Here is a 20273-nt window from a genome sequence, read left to right as displayed (position 1 = left end):
TTAGTGACGCTAGTGACGTTAGTGACATTAGTGACGTTAGTTACGTTAGTGACATTAATGACATTAGTGACGTTAGTTACGTTAGTGACATTAGTGACATTAGTGACGTTAGTTACGTTAGTGACATTAATGACGTTAGTGACGCTAGTGACGTTAGTGACATTAGTTACGTTAGTGACATTAGTGACGTTAGTGACATTAGTGACGTTAGTTACAACGTTAGTTACGCTAGTGACGTTAGTTAGATTAGTTACGTTAGTGACGTTAGTTACAACGTTAGTTACGCTAGTGACGTTCGTTAGATTAGTTACGTTAGTGACGTTAGTGACGCTAGTGGCGTTAGTTAGATTAGTTACGTTAGTGACGTTAGTTAGATTAGTTACGTTAGATTAGTTACGTTAGTGACATTAGTGACGTTAGTGACATTAGTTACGTTAGTGACATTAGTTACGTTAGTGACATTAGTTACGTTAGTGACATTAGTTACGTTAGTTACGCTAGTGACGTTAGTTACGCTAGTGACGTTAGTTAGATTAGTTACGCTAGTGACGTTAGTTACAACGTTAGTTACGCTAGTGACGTTAGTTAGATTAGTTACGTTAGTTAGATTAGTTACGTTAGTGACGCTAGTGACGTTAGTGACATTAGTTAGATTAGTGACATTAGTTACGTTAGTTACGTTAGTGACGTTAATTACGCTAGTGACGTTAGTTACGCTAGTGACGTTAGTTAGATTAGTTACGCTAGTGACGTTAGTTACAACGTTAGTTACGCTAGTGACGTTAGTTAGATTAGTTACGTTAGTTAGATTAGTTACGTTAGTGACGCTAGTGACGTTAGTGACATTAGTGACATTAGTGACATTAGTTAGATTAGTGACATTAGTGACGTTAGTGACATTAGTTACGTTAGTGACATTAGTTACGTTAGTGACATTAGTTACGTTAGTGACATTAGTGACGTTAGTGACATTAGTTACGTTAGTGACATTAGTGACGTTAGTGACATTAGTGACAGTTACGTTAGTGACATGATTAGTGACATTAGTTAGATTAGTTACATTAGTGACGTTAGTGACATTAGTGACATTAGTGACGTTAGTTATGTTAGTGAGATGATTAGTGACATTAGTTAGATTAGTTACATTAGTGACGTTAGTTACATTAGTTAATCTAGTGTGAGTTTCTGCTGTGATATTGTGAATAATCTCACCGGTCTCTAAAATTCTGGCATCATAACAGCCTTCTTTCCAGAACAACAGACTATATCATGATATATACAGTCACTGTGCTGATGAACTGAAGACCACTGTCGCCCCCTGGCGGACACACAAACACACACACACACACACACACACACACACACACTGCAGCGGACAGTCACGTGATGACTGCATGAAACCCACACAAACTGAGGTCAAGTGTTGAGTGTGAGTGTGTGTGTGTGTGTGTGTGAGTGTGAGTGAGAGAGAGTGTGTGTGTGTGTGAGAGAGAGTGAGAGAGAGTGTGTGTGTGAGTGTGTGTGTGTGACCTGCTGAGCTCATCAGTGTTGCTGGATCTGCAGGCGTCCAGAAGAGCTGACGCTGAAAAATAATCATATCCAAACCTCAGATCAGTCTTTATTATACATCATCATAATTCACAAGTTATGAAACTCCACATAAGGACACACCAAGTCATTCTTAAAAAGTCAAAATTATGTCTTAGAATGTCATAATTTCAACTCTTTGATGTGTAAAGTTTGACTTTTCATCTAATAAATCTAAGTATGTCATAATTTTGATTTAGAATGTCATAATTTTAATAAGTAAAACATACTTATAAATGTAATAATTTCAACTTAATCTGCCATAATTTCTGTCACAATCACTTTTTTTTAAGTACGGTAATAACTTTAACTTTTTATCTCATTATTGATCTATAATTGTATACAGAATGTCATAATTTAAATTTTTCATCTCATTAATATCAGTATGCCAAAATCTTGTCTTGTTATGTCATAATTATGATTTGCACATGCGAGTTTCTCTACCTCTATCGTCGGTGTCTCTCTTCAGGCAGAAGGCGAGCGCCGCGGCTGAGATGAGGCCTACAGAAGCAGAAGCCGCGGTGTGGGAGTCGCTCTGGTGTCCGCCTCTGGAGCGCCCCGAGGCGGTCAGACTCGCCCAGCTGCTCCGGCGGCCCTCCAGGCTCGCGCGCCATCTGCTGGCCAGCTGATGGTACTGCACGTGCGTCTCCTCGCTCAAAACGCTCCTCCTGGAAGCTCGAGCGCCGCTGAGCACCGGGCTCCGGTTCGGTTCGAGCTCACACAGGTTACGGAACCGGGAGGCCTCACCGTGACCGGTCTGAAGCGCGCGACACGGAGACAGGCTCCGTGACCTTCGCATCAGGACGCGCGCCGGCACCGACGACAGCAACATCGCGACGCTCCGAACTGACGCGATGACAATAAGAGCGGGTTCCGTTATCGGTTAAGACGGTGTGTTCAGTTTCAGTGATCAAAGACAGACGGATTATGAATTATGATGTTAATGATGCAGGAGGATGAGAGCTTGACAGCAGAAACGTGTTTCCGGTGAATGATAAACATCCGCGCGCGGTGAGCACGGAATCATGGGAGATGTAGTCAACAGCGCCACTACTGCACTTCATGCGCTCAGTGAAGTGTTTTTTTTTTTTTTTTTTTTTTTTGTATTACTATTATTATTATGATTATTTAAAAGTTTAATTGTTGGACATGCGTATATATGATAATGCAAAACACACACACACACACACACACACACACATACATATATAAATATATATATATTTTTTTTTTTTTCAAATGGATCAAGTTGATTGACGACGATAGATCGATTATATATTTATATAACGGGCCTATATTATTATTAATAAGCATGAATGTGTGCTAGTGAACTTTGACCTGCAGAGGGCGTCTAGACTCACAAAATACACGAGCAACACTTTCCCTCTGTCATCAGTTTATAGATTAACAACAGAATATTCATGGAAATATGAGCGTTAGACTTGAACAGAGTCCAAATCCCTTTGCATTCTACATTATTAATAAGTCAGTTATGTTTAATATTATGAAATTATTAATTTTTAATTATCCGGTATTGATCATCCTGAAATGTTCCTGCATGTTGTTTGTTGACAGACACACAATTACTGAACATTACTTAAATAAACTACAGCAAAATCAAAATGGACAATTCTTGTTTTGTAACGGAATATTGCAGTGTTTATTCTTAATGATTTATCATTGTGTTAAATTGATGTTCCTGGTAATCTTGAGTCAGAATCACTTGACGAGGGCGGGGCAACCTGTCACTCACACGAGATCAACCAATAGCAAACCACAGCAATTCAACCATCCAATCAAATCCCCCCACACACAATCAAGCCCCGCCCACATCTCCTTCTTGTTCAAGAAGCGTTTCACTTAGATATACGAACATAATACACGAACTGACTTCTTCAATAGAATTACACAGTTTGATGTTTTGCAGTTGTTTATGTGGTCAGAATGAATGTCTGTTAATGGAGAAAGGTGAGAGAGTTTCCATGAGAGTGTAAAGTCCTCAAACTGCGCCGTTTCATCAGAGTTTATGGTGTCCGATATGAGAATAACACACAGTGCATGAGGAATAAACTCACCCAACATCTCCAAACCACAAGTTTCCTGTGGTGTGTGTCTCGCAGATGTGTGTATTAATACAACTTACAGAGGCACCATAGTGTATTTAAACACTTTAAATGATGGTTTTTGATGTTCAGTGCATCAGTTTGCCTCAAATTCACACACAAGACGTTTTATTTTAATGGTGTGTGTGATGCTTCTGGCACTGAATGTCTCATTTCAGTTCACTCTCAATTAAAAAAAAGATCATTTCTATTCATATTTTAAAGCCTGATAAAGCCTGCCTTATGAAATAATAGTCTCTTTTCTTGCATTATGGTATTATTTCTCACAATATGACCCATAAGTGAACATTTGCATCGCAGTGAAGTGCATCTTCATGCATGATGTCTCCTCAATAACACCGAGAAACAAACCTGTCAGACCTATTTCTGTGTGTGTGTGTGTGTGTGTGTGTGTGTGTGTGTGTGTGATGTTATTTTGCATGAGTGATATCATCTAAACATGCAAAACAGTTTTTTATTAATATGCTTTTTTTAACATTCAGTTTATAACGTGAAACAACTCAATTAGAACTCAACAATACGTATTAAGAATAACAAAAATATAAAGAATAGTACAAGAACACACTTCACCAACAACATAACACAAAACAAAAACAGAACCAGACATTAAAATAAACGAGGATGGGAAAAAGAGAGAGAAAGAGGGCATTATTTAAATAAAAAAAATGTAAACATTAATTAAGGTAAAAAGTTTTGATGTGCAAATTGTAAAATGTTCTGCTTTTGGGTTAAGATAATATGAGCAATGTTTCATCTCGTGTAAAAATACCACAAAAATAGGTTTACAATTTGAAAACTTACATTTATGAATATAAAAGGTTATGATGGGAAGGTGAGGGGAGTAACACGTCAGCGCTGTGCGCGTGCATGCGAGTGGGCGGAGCTCAGCTGTCAGTCATACGTGTGTGTGTTAGCGGGCACACGCCTTTCCTCATCAATGTAGCGCACATACACACACACAGCGGGATGAAACAGCTGCTTGTGCATTACACCGGGAAACGCGCTCGCGTTTATTATTTTCGACACACTCACATATGAGTTTATTTACACACACAGCGCGTGTATATCTGGATATTTAAACGCGCGCGACAAACACATATGAGCTTATATATGAGCATATGTTTGAACATCTGATGTGGAATTGTGAATCAGGATCCGAAACCGCAGAGACTCGGTTCACACAGAGAGAAACGCCCGTGCGTCTCACGCGCGTTTTAATCACGCGACGCGCGTCAGGGAATAACCCGAATTAAACTCAACTTTGGTGTTTGGTTAGTTTTGCTCTCCGGGAGCCGCAGTTCTTCATCTTCTTCATCATCAGGAGGAAGAGGAAGATGATGAAGATGATGATGTCCGGGGAAGAGGTTCTGATCCCGGATGATCGCGCGTTCAGTCGCTTCCAACGCGAGTGTGAGTGCGATGAAGGCTGGAGTCCGACATACAACAAGTCCAGCATCTGTGTGTGGATCCAGATCCTGGAGGAGGAGAAGAGCTTGCACAAGATCAAGGTGAGTGTGTGTGTGTGTGTGTGTGTGTGTGACGGATGCTCTTCTTCACGCCAGGCCTTGCTGAGACTCAAACTGTATCCGGTTTCTAAAACACTCAAACTCACTTTACTGACCTTAATCAGACACTATCTGGAGTGTGTGTGGAAGTGAGAGTGTGTGTGTGTGTGTGTGTGAGTGAGTGAGTGTGTGTGGAAGTGAGTGAGTGCAGATAGCACAAAAAAAGTTTGCCTATGTGTTTAATGTCGAGTATCATATTTGCTCCATCAGGCGTTTATGGCTCATATAGTCTGATATAGTGAGAATATGGAGGAAAAGCAGATCAACGTCATTCAGAGACTCAAACTGAGCAAAAATATGCAGTTTGGTTAAAAAAAAGTAAGATGCTGTAAATCATCGAGATCTGTATAACAGTAAAGCCGATGAAACGCATATAAACATCAATATCTGCCATGATGTTTTAGCTCAGTTTCATGATCAAAGCTGACTGAAAGATGAACAGGTTATCCTTCCTCAAAAGCCTGATGATCATATTCATGAGTTCTCTATGCGATAATCAAGAAAAGGTGAAGTTCCTTCAGTCCAGCTGAAAAATGACTAACAATATCAAAGTTAATCTTGCGTTCAGTGAAGATCTCTCAGCAGAAACACACACGAGCTGAAGGACGAGCAGATGCAAGAGTCTGAACTCGACAGGTCATCAGATCATTCACAGGGTTAAATCCCTGAGTTCGTCATCAAGTCCGTGTGTGTTTAACGGGAACATCCGGGTGTGTGTCGGCCGGGCAGGTTTATCCAGCAGGTGTTGACACACACACACACACACGGGTGTGTTTGAACTGTAACAGAAAGCCAGCAGGATGTGTGTGTGTCTTCTCTAAAACTCAGTGTGTTTTACAGTCAGTCCCTGTTCTTTTATGTGTGTGTTTGCTCAAGGAAACTCAGTCTAATGCATCTCAAGTTCAGAAAGTTCAGAACCTGCTGGATTCTCACGAGACTGAAGTAATTCGAGCTTTACACACACACACACACACACCCACACACTGTCCTTTTGTTCCAGTATAAAGTAGGAAGAACTGCATGAAACAAAGGTGAGCAGAAGTGAAGCTGAAGTTCATCCGTCTCTCAGAGAACAGGGGAATATATCGAACACGCTTCGGGTCGATGTTGTAGAGCGCGGACGAGTGATGAACGACTGGAGGACCGGTCCGGGTTCCTGGAGAACCGCTCGTGAAGCGGCCATCTTTGTTTGAGGAACGTTAGAAACACCTTTAGTGGATCCATGGGTGTTGAAGGCCTCAGTGACAAATACACACGCTTTAGTTAAGGTGTGTGTGGGTGTGTTTGAGAGTGTGTGTGTTGTTAAGTCACTCATCATTAGTACTGGTGCTCATCTTTAACACTACTTCATCTTCAGTGTGTAACTGTGTGTAAATCTTCAGAATAAAGGTTTACAGAAGCAGAAAGACAGTATTAGTGCTGAAACTGAAACTCTTCATTCTCTTATAATACGATTACATGATGCGCCCACTAATAAGAGCATGTAAACACAGTGTCTCTCTCATACGTCGCTCCCGTCACTGATAGAGTGTCAGTTTGCAGTTTATCATCTCTAATGTCCTTAATCACTTTTCATTGGCGGTGAAAATGGACCCTCTCGTTTGTGAGTTGCTGTTGGTAAAATAATCTGCTAAATGAATAAAAGAAACCATCAAATCTGTATTAATTTCACAGTTTTCACACAAACATTTCACACACACGCGTGTGTGTCTGCTGACGCGTGTTCCTGTGGGGGAAACAGTAGTAAAGCACAATAACACAAAGTGCTGAAGTGTGAGAAATACTCCATCGCCTGCAGACAAAAGGCCAGAGAGAGAGAGAGAGAGAGAGAGAGAGAGAGAGAGAGAGAGAGAGAGAGAGAGAGAGAGAGAGAGAGAGAGAGAGAGAGAGAGAGAGAGAGAGAGAGAGAGAGAGAGAGAGAGATGGTGAGAGAGAGAGAGATGGTGAGAGAGAGAGAGAGAGAGAGAGAGATTAATTCATCATATTATCTCTCTCACACATGCACATTGTGTATTGACCTTTATAATAAATATCATTAACATCATCATTATATTATTATTATTAGTAGTAGTAGTAGTAGCATTAGTTATGAACGTTATAACCATGTGATTGATTGGTCACATCTATTCTTCGAGCTCAGCGTTCACACACAGTAGATGATGTGCCACTGTCAGCATCGTCACGTCTAGTTGTTCCCGCTGTCAGTGTCTAAAGCTCATGTTTCTGGAAGCTTCTGCTTTTACTGACGATTTATTGACACTCAAAACTAATGATGTAAAACTGAAACGAGTGAGTCATAGATCACCGTCATCTCTCGTGATCAGTGTGTGTTTGCTCTTCGTCGACTCACGTGATCTCAGGCACCTGAAGATACACACAACACACTTTAAAATGCTGTAGAATAATTGAAAGGGAGAGTAAATGAAGATTTGTGTCGCTTCAAACATGTATGACTTTATTTCTTCTCGAGTGTGTGAGTGTGTGTGAGTGAGTGTGTGTGTGAGTGAGCATGTGAGTGAGCGAGCGAGTGAGTGTGTGTGTGAGTGTGAAGTGAGAGTGTGTGAGGTGAGTGTGAGTGTGTGAGGTGAGTGAGTGTGTGTGTGTGTGAGTGAGCATGTGAGTGAGCGAGCGAGTGAGTGTGTGTGTGTGAGTGTGAAGTGAGAGTGTGTGAGGTGAGTGTGAGTGTGTGAGGTGAGTGAGTGTGTGAGGTGAATGAGTGTGTGAGCGAGTGAGTGTGTGTGAGTGTGAGGTGAGTGAGTGAGTGAGAGTGTGTGAGGTGAGTGAGTGTGTGAGTGAGTGTGTGAGCAAGTGAGTGTGAGGTGAGTGTGAGTGAGTGAGAGTGTGTGAGGTGAGTGAGTGAGAGTGTGAGCGAGTGAGTGTGAGGTGAGTGAGTGAGAGTGTGTGAGGTGAGTGAGAGTGTGTGAGGTGAGTGAGTGTGTGAGCGAGTGAGTGTGTGTGAGGTGAGTGAGTGAGTGAGAGTGTGTGAGGTGAGTGAGTGAGTGTGAGAGTGTGTGAGGTGATTGAGTGTGTGAGGTGTGAAGTGAGTGAGTGAGTGAGTGTGTGTGTGAGGTGAGTGAGAGTGTGTGTGTGTGAGAGTGAGTGAGTGTGTGAGAGTGAGTGAGTGTGTGTGTGTATAGTTGTAATCGAAATTATTCAATTATCCCATTGCAATCAGGTTTATTGGCTTAATTTAGACTTTCAGCTGTTTGGAATGAACAAATCAAACAAAAGGATTTGAAATAGCTCAACACAACAAATGTTTCAAGTGGTTTTCCACAAATTCAACTTTCAGTGACTTCTGCAGTTTCAAAATTATTCAACCCCTTCAAGCCAAGCATCTTTAGCACTCAGTAGAACAGCCTTTTGCTGAAGCGAGGTGTATAAGCAGACCGCAGCTTCTGGAAGAGTTTCTGAGGGATCTGGGCCTGTTCCTCGTGAGCAACGGCCTCCAGTTCAGGGAGACTCCTGGGTTTGCAACCGCCGCCTTCAGATCCACCAGAGGTTTCTATGAGGTTCAGGTCAGGAGACTGTGATGCCACTGTATCTCCCAGGACTTCTTCAGCACTGGGTGGAATGTGAGGAATGCTTGGGATGCAATGCAATGATGGCATGAGGTTTTCTCCCAGGATCTCCTGATGCTTCACTGAATCCATCTCTCCCTCCTCACGCTGCAGGTTTCCAGAGCCAGAGGATATAAATCAGCCGCAGAGCATCACATGCTGAACTGTAGACAGTGTTCTTCACAGCTTATGCTTCACTCTTCCTCCTCAGGACACAGGGCAGTCAACAAATATTCTAAATTCGAATATATATTCGAATAGTTTTAAAAAACAGAATATCGAAGGTGAAAATTAATATTCGAATGTGGAAAAACATGCGCAGAGAGGGTGAGGGTGAGAGAGAGAGAGAGAGAAAGAGTGCGAGCGAGAGCGAGTGAGCGTGAGAGAGAGAGTGAGGTCTGCGGTCTTGGCCATTAGTTGATTTACTTTTTGTGTAGGTAATACGTTGTCAAATATGTTTAAACTTAAACTACCTATACAAGTAGTTATGTCTCTTTGTATTAATCTGTCCTGTTATTGACGTAATGCGCAACCAGATGTTCGAATAGTTTGAATATGTGTTTTTAGAGGGAATATTCAAACGTCATTTTTGAGCAATTTTGACAGCCCTAAGACACACCGCTGATCCATAGAGTTGAAAAGTTCCACAGAACAGAATCCCAAACGTCTGTGGCTTATTTACATGATTTAGAGCACTTTTCTTGTGCTTTTGTGTCAGTAGGGGTGTATTCTTGGAGTTCTGGTATGTGTTTAGTACTGAAACCTCAGTGCCTGTTTCCACCGTGTCTGGCTGAAGGTCTTCTGCAGTCACTCGAGGGTTTCTCTGAACCGTTAATATCTTCCTTTCTCAGCCCCGTCCAGGCAACCACTGTTCCTTTAACTTTCCTTCAGCTTCCAGTGTCTCTAGGAACATTTAGTGCCTTCGCTATACTTTTGTATCCTGTTCCTCGTTTGTGAAGGGCAATGGTGTGGTATCTTCTCTTTCTTTTGACTTAGCCATACGTATTTCTAACATGCAGTCAAACGTGACCCTCCACAAACCCGCCAGTTCAGATGTTTCATGTGTTCTAGCTCGAGCACACCTGGTGCAGCTAATGAAGCCCTTGATGAGTGAGACGACTCCTGCTCTGCAGATCTGGGCTGTTGTGAGGGATTCTGTTCAGGGGGTGAATAATTTGGATTACAACTGGATGTGGATGAGTGAGTGTGTGTGTGTGTGTGTGTGTGTGTGTTAGTGATATTGCGGTGGTCACAGTGTCAGTGATCAGTTCCTCAAACATCAGCTCTGTGTGTCTCTGTACAGCTGATAAAGTGTTTTATTTGCATTAAATGTAGAAGTAGTTTGAATATTTCTTTATCTTCAGGAGCTTTAGTGAAATGTGACTCAATACCCTGGAAAGTCTAGTGAAGCTTCACGGCAGGAAAATCCATTCCACTTGTTGTTTACAGGTGTTTTCTCATCATTAGCAGGTGAAACAAACACACAGATCAGTGTGTGTGTGTGTGTGTGTGTGTGTGTGTGTGTTTGTGTTTCGGGGGAAGCCCAACAGCTTTGAGGAGAATCTGACATCTACAGCCACCCACACAGAACTGTGCTGCGTGTCATGTGTGTGTGTGTGTGTGTGTTGCTTGGCGTGTGTTTGTCCATGAGTGTCTGTGTTTGTGTAGTTCTTGATGAAGAAAGAATAGATGTCAGTAAAGAAACACCCATGACTGCAGGCATCAAATAATTCGTTAGAAACTAGAACACACACACTCTCCCTCTCCCCCTCCCTCCCTCACACAAACACACACACACACACACACACACACACACACGTATGACACGCAGCATAGTTCTGTGTGGGTGGCTGTAGATGTCAGATTCTCCTCAAAGCTGTTGGGCTTCCCCCGAAACACACACACACACACACACACACACACACACACACACACACACAACACAACACAACACAACACACACACTATCTGTCCTCCCACTCATGATGTTCATCTCCAGTGGAGCTTCAGGAAAATCCCACTCAAGCGTTTCTGTCCTGTTTCAACAGACTGACCATTTTATATATTAATATGGAATCAAGTATATTTCGCAGGATATAAGGTTGATATATATATTTATATATATATGATATAAACATTGTATATATATATATATATATATATATATATATATATATATATTTATATATACCAGTGAAATGTTAAATTTTTTATGCAAATTAACCAAAACCAGAGCAGAAATTAATACTAAGATAACTAATGTATAATGTTTAGCATTTATGCGTTTTAGGAATAAGTCAGAAGTGTTATTATATTTAATTCCTGCTCAGTAATTTTAGAGTTATAGTTGTGTATTTATATCAGCGTATGGGTTCTTCTGCTCTTCGTCAGCGGTGAGTCTGGAGGATGAACATGAACACTAGTGTCGTCGCTCTAGAAAACACAGGTGCTGTTCAGACGAGGGTTAATGGCCTGGTTTAATATTTCACAAATCAAATTCAGAATGACTGCAGCCTCATTTCACCTGATGTAGGTCATCACACACACACACACACACACACACACACACTCTCTGACGTACAGGTACACACAATCTCTGACGTACACACACACTCAGACGTACACACACACACTCTTTTTCTCTCTCTATCACACTCTCTCTCTCTCTCTCTCTCTCTCTCTCTCTCTCTCTCTCTCTCTCTCACTCTCACACACACTTTCTCTTACACACACACACATGTTTCTGTTTTAGGTTTTATTCCATGAACATGATTTGGGACCAGGGACAAAATGTTTGCGCATTATGATGTCACCAATATCTTGGTCTGTTTCCAGGAAGAGAAAGACTGAGGAAACACTTCAGTTAACATTTAATTACATCTTAACTTTAGCGTCACACTTGTGATTCTGACGGTCAAGTCTAGCTAAAGGCAATAAGCACAATATCATTTTAAAAATGGGTAAAAATAGGTAAAATAATAAAAAGTCTGTTTTTGCAATAAGTAAATATTAATAAAGTGTAGAGTAATCAAGAGACCTCATTAAAGATCTTATTCAAGATTTACCTTTTTAGCAAAGTTCATCTGAAGTGCAAAATTGCACAAATTTGCTGACATAATTACTCACTTTTATAATTTTCTGCATTTATATATATATTCCTGTCTAAAATGACCAAAGACTCCTAGAGGGTCAAAGAGATGCATTCTGGGTAAGGGTTCTCCCGCTGTCTCCTCAGTGCCGGATGCAGTGTAAGGACATCCCGGCCGAGACCATGTACGACGTGCTCCACGACATCGAGTATCGGCGGAAGTGGGACGCGAACGTCATCGAGACCTTCGACATCGGCAAACTGACGGTCAACGCGGACGTGGGCTATTACTCCTGTAAGACCTCGCAGTGTGTGTGTGTGTGTATGCTAATTACTGTGTGCGTGTGTGTGTATGCTAATTACTGTGTGTGTATATGTGTGAGTGAGTGAGTGTGTGTGTGAGTGAGTGTGTGTATGTGAGTGTGTATGTGAGTGTGTATGTGAGTGTGTATGTGAGTGTGTATGTGAGTGTGTATGTGAGTGTGTATGTGAGTGTGTATGTGAGTGTGTATGTGAGTGTGTATGTGAGTGTGTAGGTGAGTGTGTAGGTGAGTGTGTAGGTGAGTGTGTAGGTGAGTGTGTAGGTGAGTGTGTAGGTGAGTGTGTAGGTGAGTGTGTAGGTGAGTGAGTGTATGTGAGTGTGTGTGAGAGAGAGTGTGTGTATATGAGTGAGTGAGTGTGTGTGTGTGTGTGTGTGAGATTGAGAGTGATTGTGTTTGAGAGAGTGTGTGTGTTTGTGTGTGAGATTGAGAGTGAGTGTGTACATGTGAGTGTGTGTGTGTGTGTGAGAGAGAGAGAGGTGTGTGTGTGTGTGTACATGTACATGTGTGTGTGAGAGGGAGCGAGTGTGTGTGTGTGTGTATTCAAGCTTGTTCCCACCACAGGATTAAAAAAAATAAATTAAAATGGCTAATTGCGAATCTATATACCTTTTTATTCTGACTTTTTTTGTAGAATTGCAATTAAGATTTTTCTCGCAATTCGGAGTTTCTTGCAATTATTATTATTTTCGCACATTATAGTCATAGATTCAGACTTTTTTTCATAGAATTGCGAGAAAATGTGAAATTGTGAGTTTCGTATATTCTGACTTTTTTTCAAGAATTGCAATTGACTTGACTGAATTTACTTCATCAGTCTTTAAATATCTGAATATGCTAATTACTGTGTGTGTGACTGATGACTCATGGTAAGCGCTAACTCTTCTCAGGGAAGTGTCCGAAGCCGCTGAAGAACCGTGATGTCATCACTCTGCGCTCGTGGCTGCCGATGGGCAACGATTACATCATCATGAACTACTCCGTCAAACACGCGGTGAGTGAAAACACACATGAGGAGTGTGTGTGAGTGTGTGTGAAACCACACATGATGAATGTTCTGTTCATAGAGTTGATGTAAGCTGCGTGTCATGTGACCATTAGCTGTCATCGGAGAACCGTAAACATGCAAATTGAAATTATTAAATTAATATTCGTTTAAGGGGATTCGAGAGAATGTTAGAGCTGAAACTTAATGAATCACTGTGTTGTTGTGTTGGTTATTGAATGTGCAGCAGTGACGTGTGTGAGAGTGTGTGTTCAGTGTTTGTGTGTTTAGTTGACGATCAGGACAGTAATGATTGAGCTAACGACCTTCTGATCTTTACTAATGATGTGGTGATGTGCAGCGTCTCACTCTGATCATGTACAGGTGTGTGTGTGTGTGTGTGTGGTCATAAAGTTGTTGTTGGAGTCACATGATCACTGGTCTGCTGCTGATCAGAGAGAGAGAGAGAGAGAGCTCCAGCGTGTGTGTGTGTGAGAGCGAGAGAGAGAGAGAGAGAGAGGCTCGTTTTTATCTCCTGTTCTTCTCATTCTCTCACACACTCTAAAACGCAATCAATCAAACACACACACAGAGGCCAGAGTGCCATTTTGATCATTATGGGCTAGTGTTCCTGTAACCATAGTGACGCTGTAGTGAATCTCATTGGCTATTGATTGATTGTGTGTGTGTGTGTGTGTGTTTCAGAAATATCCTCCTAAGAAGGATCTGGTGCGAGCCGTTTCTATTCAGACGGGATACTTGATCCAGCGCACCGGCCCCACCAGCTGCACACTGACATACCTGGCACAGGTGGACCCGAGAGGTACACACACACACACACACACACACACACACACACACACACACACACACACACACACACACACACACACACACACACACACACACACACAAACACACACACTCTCACACACACTCTCACACTCGCACACGCACACGCACGCGCACACACACACACACACACACACACACACACACACACACACACTCACAGGTGTTTAAGATCGACCACAGCTGTTCAGTTTATTCTCTTTCTCCCTCAGGTTCTCTTCCCAAGTGGGTTGTTAACAAGTCTTCCCAGTTCCTAGCACCCAAAGTGAGTAAAGTTTCCTTCACACACACTCGTTCATTCTTACACTCGTTCATTCTTACACTCGTTGCTCCTGCTATCCGACCGTTATTTGCTCTGTAGCTCTTCCATTTGTTCTTCATTTCTAACAGAATTAACCCTGAAACCCCATTTAATGACAGACACGAGTGTGTGTGTGTGAGTTTGTGTGTGAGTTTGTGTGTGAGTTTGTGTGTGAGTTTGTGTGTGAGTTTGTGTGTGAGTTTGTGTGTGAGTTTGTGTGTGAGTTTGTGTGTGAGTTTGTGTGTGAGTTTGTGTGTGAGTTTGTGTGTGAGTTTGTGTGTGAGTTTGTGTGTGAGTGTGTGTGAGTGTGTGTGTTAAAGTAGGTCAACAGTTTCTCAGGAAACATTAGTGAATGAACAGATGAGTGATTGGTCGATAAACAGAGACACACAGCGACAAAAGAACATGTAAAATATTAAACACGCCGTCAGCATGAACACACAATCACTTCTACATCACTGCAGTGGATGATTCATTACATCAACAACGGAAGATTCTAACAGAACTCTAACAGAACTCTATCTAACAGAACTCTATCTAACAGAACTCTATCTAACAGAACTCTATCTAACAGAACTCTATCTAACAGAACTCTATCTAACAGAACTCTATCTAACAGAACTCTAACAGAACTCTAACAGAACTCTAACAGAATTTTAACAGAACTCTAACAGGACTCTAACAGAACTCTAACAGAACTCTAACAGAACTCTAACAGAACTCTAACAGAACTTTAACAGAACTCTAACAGAACTCTAACAGAACTCTAACAGAACTCTAACAGAATTTTAACAGAACTCTAACAGGACTCTAACAGAACTCTATCTAACAGAACTCTAACAGAACTCTAACAGAACTCTAACAGAACTCTAACAGAATTTTAACAGAACTCTAACAGGACTCTAACAGGACTCTAACAGGACTCTAACAGAACTCTAACAGAACTCTAACAGAACTCTAACAGAACTCTATCTAACAGAACTCTTAACAGAACTCTAACAGAACTCTAACAGGACTTTAACAGAACTCTAACAGAACTCTAACAGAAATCTAACAGGACTCTAACAGAACTCTATCTAACAGAACTCTAACAGAACTCTAACAGAACTCTAACAGAACTCTAATAGAACTTTAACAGAACTCTAACAGAACTCTATCTAACAGAACTCTAACAGAACTCTAACAGAACTCTATCTAACAGAACTCTAACAGAACTCTAACAGAACTCTATCTAACAGAACTCTAACAGAACTCTAACAGAACTCTAACAGAACTCTAACAGAACTCTAACAGAACTCTAACAGAACTCTAACAGAACTTTAACAGAACTCTATCTAACAGAACTCTTAACAGAACTCTAACAGAACTCTAACAGAACTCTAACAGAAATCTAACAGAAATCTAACAGAAATCTAACAGAACTCTAACAGAACTCTAACAGAACTCTAACAGAACTCTAACAGAACTCTAACAGAACTCTATCTAACAGAACTCTAACAGAACTCTATCTAACAGAACTCTAACAGAACTCTAACAGAACTCTAACAGAACTCTAACAGAACTCTAACAGAAATCTAACAGAACTCTAACAGAACTTTAACAGAACTTTAACAGAACTCTATCTAACAGAACTCTTAACAGAACTCTAACAGAACTTTAACAGAACTCTATCTAACAGAACTCTTAACAGAACTCTAACAGAACTCTAACAGGACTCTAACAGAACTCTAACAGAACTCTAACAGAACTCTAACAGAACTCTAACAGAACTTTAACAGAACTCTAACAGAACTCTAACAGAACTCTAACAGAACTCTAACAGAATTTTAACAGAACTCTAACAGGACTCTAACAGAACTCTATCTAACAGAACTCTAACAGAACTCTAACAGAACTCTAACAGAACTCTAACAGAATTTTAACAGAACTCTAACAGGACTCTAACAGGACTCTAACAGAACTCTAACAGAACTCTAACAGAACTCTAACAGAACTCTAACAGAACTCTATCTAACAGAACTCTTAACAGAACTCTAACAGAACTCTAACAGGACTTTAACAGAACTCTAACAGAACTCTAACAGAAATCTAACAGGACTCTAACAGAACTCTATCTAACAGAACTCTAACAGAACTCTAACAGAACTCTAACAGAACTCTAATAGAACTTTAACAGAACTCTAACAGAACTCTATCTAACAGAACTCTAACAGAACTCTAACAGAACTCTAACAGAACTCTAACAGAACTCTAACAGAACTCTAACAGAACTCTATCTAACAGAACTCTAACAGAACTCTAACAGAACTCTATCTAACAGAACTCTAACAGAACTCTAACAGAACTCTAACAGAACTCTAACAGAACTCTAACAGAACTCTAACAGAACTCTAACAGAACTCTAACAGAACTTTAACAGAACTCTATCTAACAGAACTCTTAACAGAACTCTAACAGAACTCTAACAGAAATCTAACAGAACTCTAACAGAACTCTAACAGAACTCTAACAGAACTCTAACAGAACTCTAACAGAACTCTAACAGAACTCTAACAGAACTCTATCTAACAGAACTCTATCTAACAGAACTCTAACAGAACTCTAACAGAACTCTAACAGAACTCTAACAGAAATCTAACAGAACTCTAACAGAACTTTAACAGAACTTTAACAGAACTCTATCTAACAGAACTCTTAACAGAACTCTAACAGAACTTTAACAGAACTCTATCTAACAGAACTCTTAACAGAACTCTAACAGAACTCTAACAGAACTCTAACAGGACTCTAACAGAACTCTATCTAACAGAACTCTATCTAACAGAACTCTATCTAACAGAACTCTAACAGAACTCTAACAGAACTCTAATAGAACTCTAACAGAACTCTAACAGAACTCTATCTAACAGAACTCTATCTAACAGAACTCTAACAGAACTCTAACAGGACTCTAACAGAACTCTATCTAACAGAACTCTATCTAACAGAACTCTAACAGAACTCTAACAGAACTCTAACAGAACTCTAATAGAACTTTAACAGAACTCTAACAGGACTCTAACAGAACTCTATCTAACAGAACTCTATCTAACAGAACTCTATCTAACAGAACTCTATCTAACAGAACTCTAATAGAACTCTAACAGAACTCTAACAGAACTCTAACAGAACTCTAACAGAACTCTAACAGAACTCTAACAGAACTCTATCTAACAGAACTCTATCTAACAGAACTCTATCTAACAGAACTCTAACTAACAGAACTCTAACAGAACTCTAACTAACAGAACTCTAACAGAACTCTAGGGTTCTTGACTCCGTTTACGCCAAAAAGGTTCTAAATAAGGAGAAACATCTTAAATGATTACATAATACTTTCATGTTTAATGGCTTATTTTATTTTCTTCTAGTGATAAAGTAAGTTTACAAGCGGCTTTATTCATTAAAATTAAAAATGAATTAAAACAATAACTTAAAACTAAATGCATGAAATGATCCCATGATGGAACCTCTAAAGGTTCTGTATGCGAAGCTTCTGTCTCTTTAAGATCCCATATAGATCCTCCTAGTGTTTGATGCAGGAAATACAACTTCTGTTAAAGTTTCACTATATTAATGATTTTAAAAAGGCAAGTTTATGTATACAGCACATTTCATACACTATGACAATTCAAAGTGCTTTTGAATACAGACTGAAGAAGTGAACTGGCGACGTTACAAACATTTCTCAGACAAACTGGATCAGTGAGACAAAGAGCTGCAGTGTGTCTGTGTGATTGAATTAGTGTGTGTGTGAGAGAGAGAGAGTGTGGAAGGTCATTCATCCGCACCTTTAAAGATTATGAGGGGTGTTCCTCAGGGGTCCGTTCTGGGGCCTTTACTTTTTATCATTTATATTAAATAGTTTGATTTTAATGGCCTGGTTTAATATTTCACACATCAAATTCAGAATGACTGCAGCCTCATTTCACCTGATGTAGGTCATCACACACACACACACACACACTCTGACGTACACACACACTCACTCTCTCGCTCTCTCTCTCTCTCTCTCACACACTCACACACACACTCTGACGTACACACACACACACTCACTCTCTCTCTCTCTCTCTCTCTCTCTCTCTCTCTCTCTCTCTCTCTCACACACACACACTCACACTCACACACTCGCACTCACACACACACTCTGACGCTCAATGTTAGTAATGTCAATTTTCATTTTTATGCCGATGACACCGTGATTTATTTACCAAAACTAAAGTAATGTAAAGTAAAGTGGCAAATCAACTATCACTTCAAACCTTCCAGGGTACTATAATAGAGGTAGTGACAGAATATAAACATCTCGATTTTATATCTGATGATTCCTTATCTTTTAAATCCCATGTTAGTCAATTAAGGACTAAATTTAAAAAAAAGTTTGGGTTATATTAAAGAAATAAACTCTGTTTTTCATTTGAGGCAAAAAGAGGACTAGTTGCGGCCACTTTTACGCCAGTCATTGATTATGGGGATATTCTGTATAATATAAAACTACTTTTAAGCTCTTTGGATACGTTGTATCATTGTGCACGTAAGTTTATACTAATTTGTAAATATAATCCTCATCACTGTGATCTGCACAACAGAGGTGGTTGGTCGTCATTATCAATATACAGATGTAAACTTTGATACTTGTTTATTTATAAACCAGTTTTGGGTCTGTTGCCTCCATATCTTTGCTCTCTTACCCAACACAAACCTGTTGGAGTTTATTCTTTGGAAAACAAGCTTCTCGGTATGCGGCAAGTGATTGAAACGTTTTACAAAATGACCTGAAATAGCAGACCCTGGTGTCAATGAATATTTTTAGATTTTTAGATTCTTTGCTTAGTGAGCTGTTTAATGTTATGGTGATTTTTCTCTTTCTTCTTTTTTTTAATTTAATTTAATTTTTGATAATGTTGTCCTGCTCATCTTGGCCAGGTGACTTCTGTAAAAGAGATGTTTAATCTGGTTAAAGGTTTATCTGGTTAAATAAAGGGCTGATAAAATAAAAATATTTATATCAGCAATTTATTTTAATCTTTTTTTTTTTTTTTATAAAATGTTTATAATTGACTTTAGTATATATTTTAAATGAATACATTTTTCATTGTTTGCTCTTTTATTTTCGACTCGTATTGTAACCTCATCTTGTGTTTGTGTGTGTGTCAGGCGATGAAGCGCATCAGTAAAGCGTGTGTTCGGTATGCGGAGTGGAAGCAGAAACACAGTCCGGGCTTCAAGCCGTGGCTTTTCCCGGAGCAGAACCGGCTGTCCAGCATCCCACTGTCCGAGCTCTGCATCCAACACGCAGAATCCCTGGAGAACATCGACGAGAGCTCGCTCAGAGAGAGCAAAGACGAGCGCGCCGAACACAGCGACGAGGAGGGACACAACTGACACACACACACACACACACACACACACACACCTGTGAGCGATTCTGAGGTCGATTCCGTCAGATCAGCACATTGAGTGAGTGAGTGAGTGAGTGAGTGAGTGAGTGAGAGTTTTGATTTAGATTTAATTAAGTTACGCAGATGTAAATGATATTGAATTATGAAGTGATTTCCGGCTGTTTCCCACTCGACGGATCGACCTCTAACCTTAAGCACGCATGCAGACACAACACTGGAACCACTGAGTTGATCTGTTGTACGACACTAGAGTTCAATCAATCAATGAATGTAGTAACCAAGAATTAAAAACGATTTACTGCCTGTTTTTGGAGCCCTGTCTTGTGTCTTCTGTTTATCACAACAAAAACTTGTGTTTGTACGAGACACTGAGTCGACAAGGTGTTAGCAATACATTTGAATCAATTCACTGTAAAGTGCATTGAGTCAAATCAAGTCACCTTTATTT

General features: G+C 40.3%; 2 protein-coding genes across 2 annotated transcripts in view; one reads left to right on the top strand and one right to left on the bottom strand.

Annotated features, from left to right (window-relative positions):
• The window catches only part of clpb (ClpB family mitochondrial disaggregase), a 45433-nt gene extending 42832 nt beyond the window's left edge, over nt 1–2601 (bottom strand). The window contains exons 1-2 of the mRNA XM_079886540.1: nt 2032–2601; nt 1531–1582 (exon numbers count right to left, since the gene is read on the bottom strand). Coding sequence (XP_079742666.1) covers nt 1531–1582; nt 2032–2419 — 440 coding nt within the window. The 5' untranslated portion in view covers nt 2420–2601. The remainder of the gene's footprint in view (nt 1–1530; nt 1583–2031) is intronic.
• Nucleotides 2602–4643: 2042 nt separating this feature from the next.
• stard10 (StAR related lipid transfer domain containing 10) lies at nt 4644–19925 on the top strand. Its single transcript, XM_079886574.1, has 6 exons — nt 4644–5218; nt 12071–12218; nt 13134–13237; nt 13934–14051; nt 14293–14345; nt 19581–19925. Exons 1-6 carry the CDS (start codon nt 5045–5047, stop codon nt 19806–19808), a joined length of 825 nt encoding a protein of 274 aa, XP_079742700.1. The 5' UTR covers nt 4644–5044; the 3' UTR covers nt 19809–19925.
• The last annotated feature ends 348 nt before the right edge of the window (nt 19926–20273 follow it).

This window comes from Squalius cephalus (assembly GCF_949319135.1).
Source record: "Squalius cephalus genome assembly, chromosome: 11".
NCBI classification, from domain to species: Eukaryota; Metazoa; Chordata; class Actinopteri; order Cypriniformes; family Leuciscidae; genus Squalius; species Squalius cephalus.
Note: the sequence above shows the minus strand (reverse complement) of the source record. Positions and strands in the feature narration are given on the sequence as shown.

Bases quoted from the DNA above. Each gene is read 5' to 3' on its own strand.
- stard10 (XM_079886574.1), top strand. From the start codon at position 5,045: ATGATGAAGATGATGATGTCCGGGGAAGAGGTTCTGATCCCGGATGAT. The intron at 12,219-13,133 runs GTAAGACCTCGC...AACTCTTCTCAG, and splicing joins GGACGTGGGCTATTACTCCT to GGAAGTGTCCGAAGCCGCTG. The intron at 14,052-14,292 runs GTACACACACAC...TTTCTCCCTCAG, and splicing joins GGCACAGGTGGACCCGAGAG to GTTCTCTTCCCAAGTGGGTT.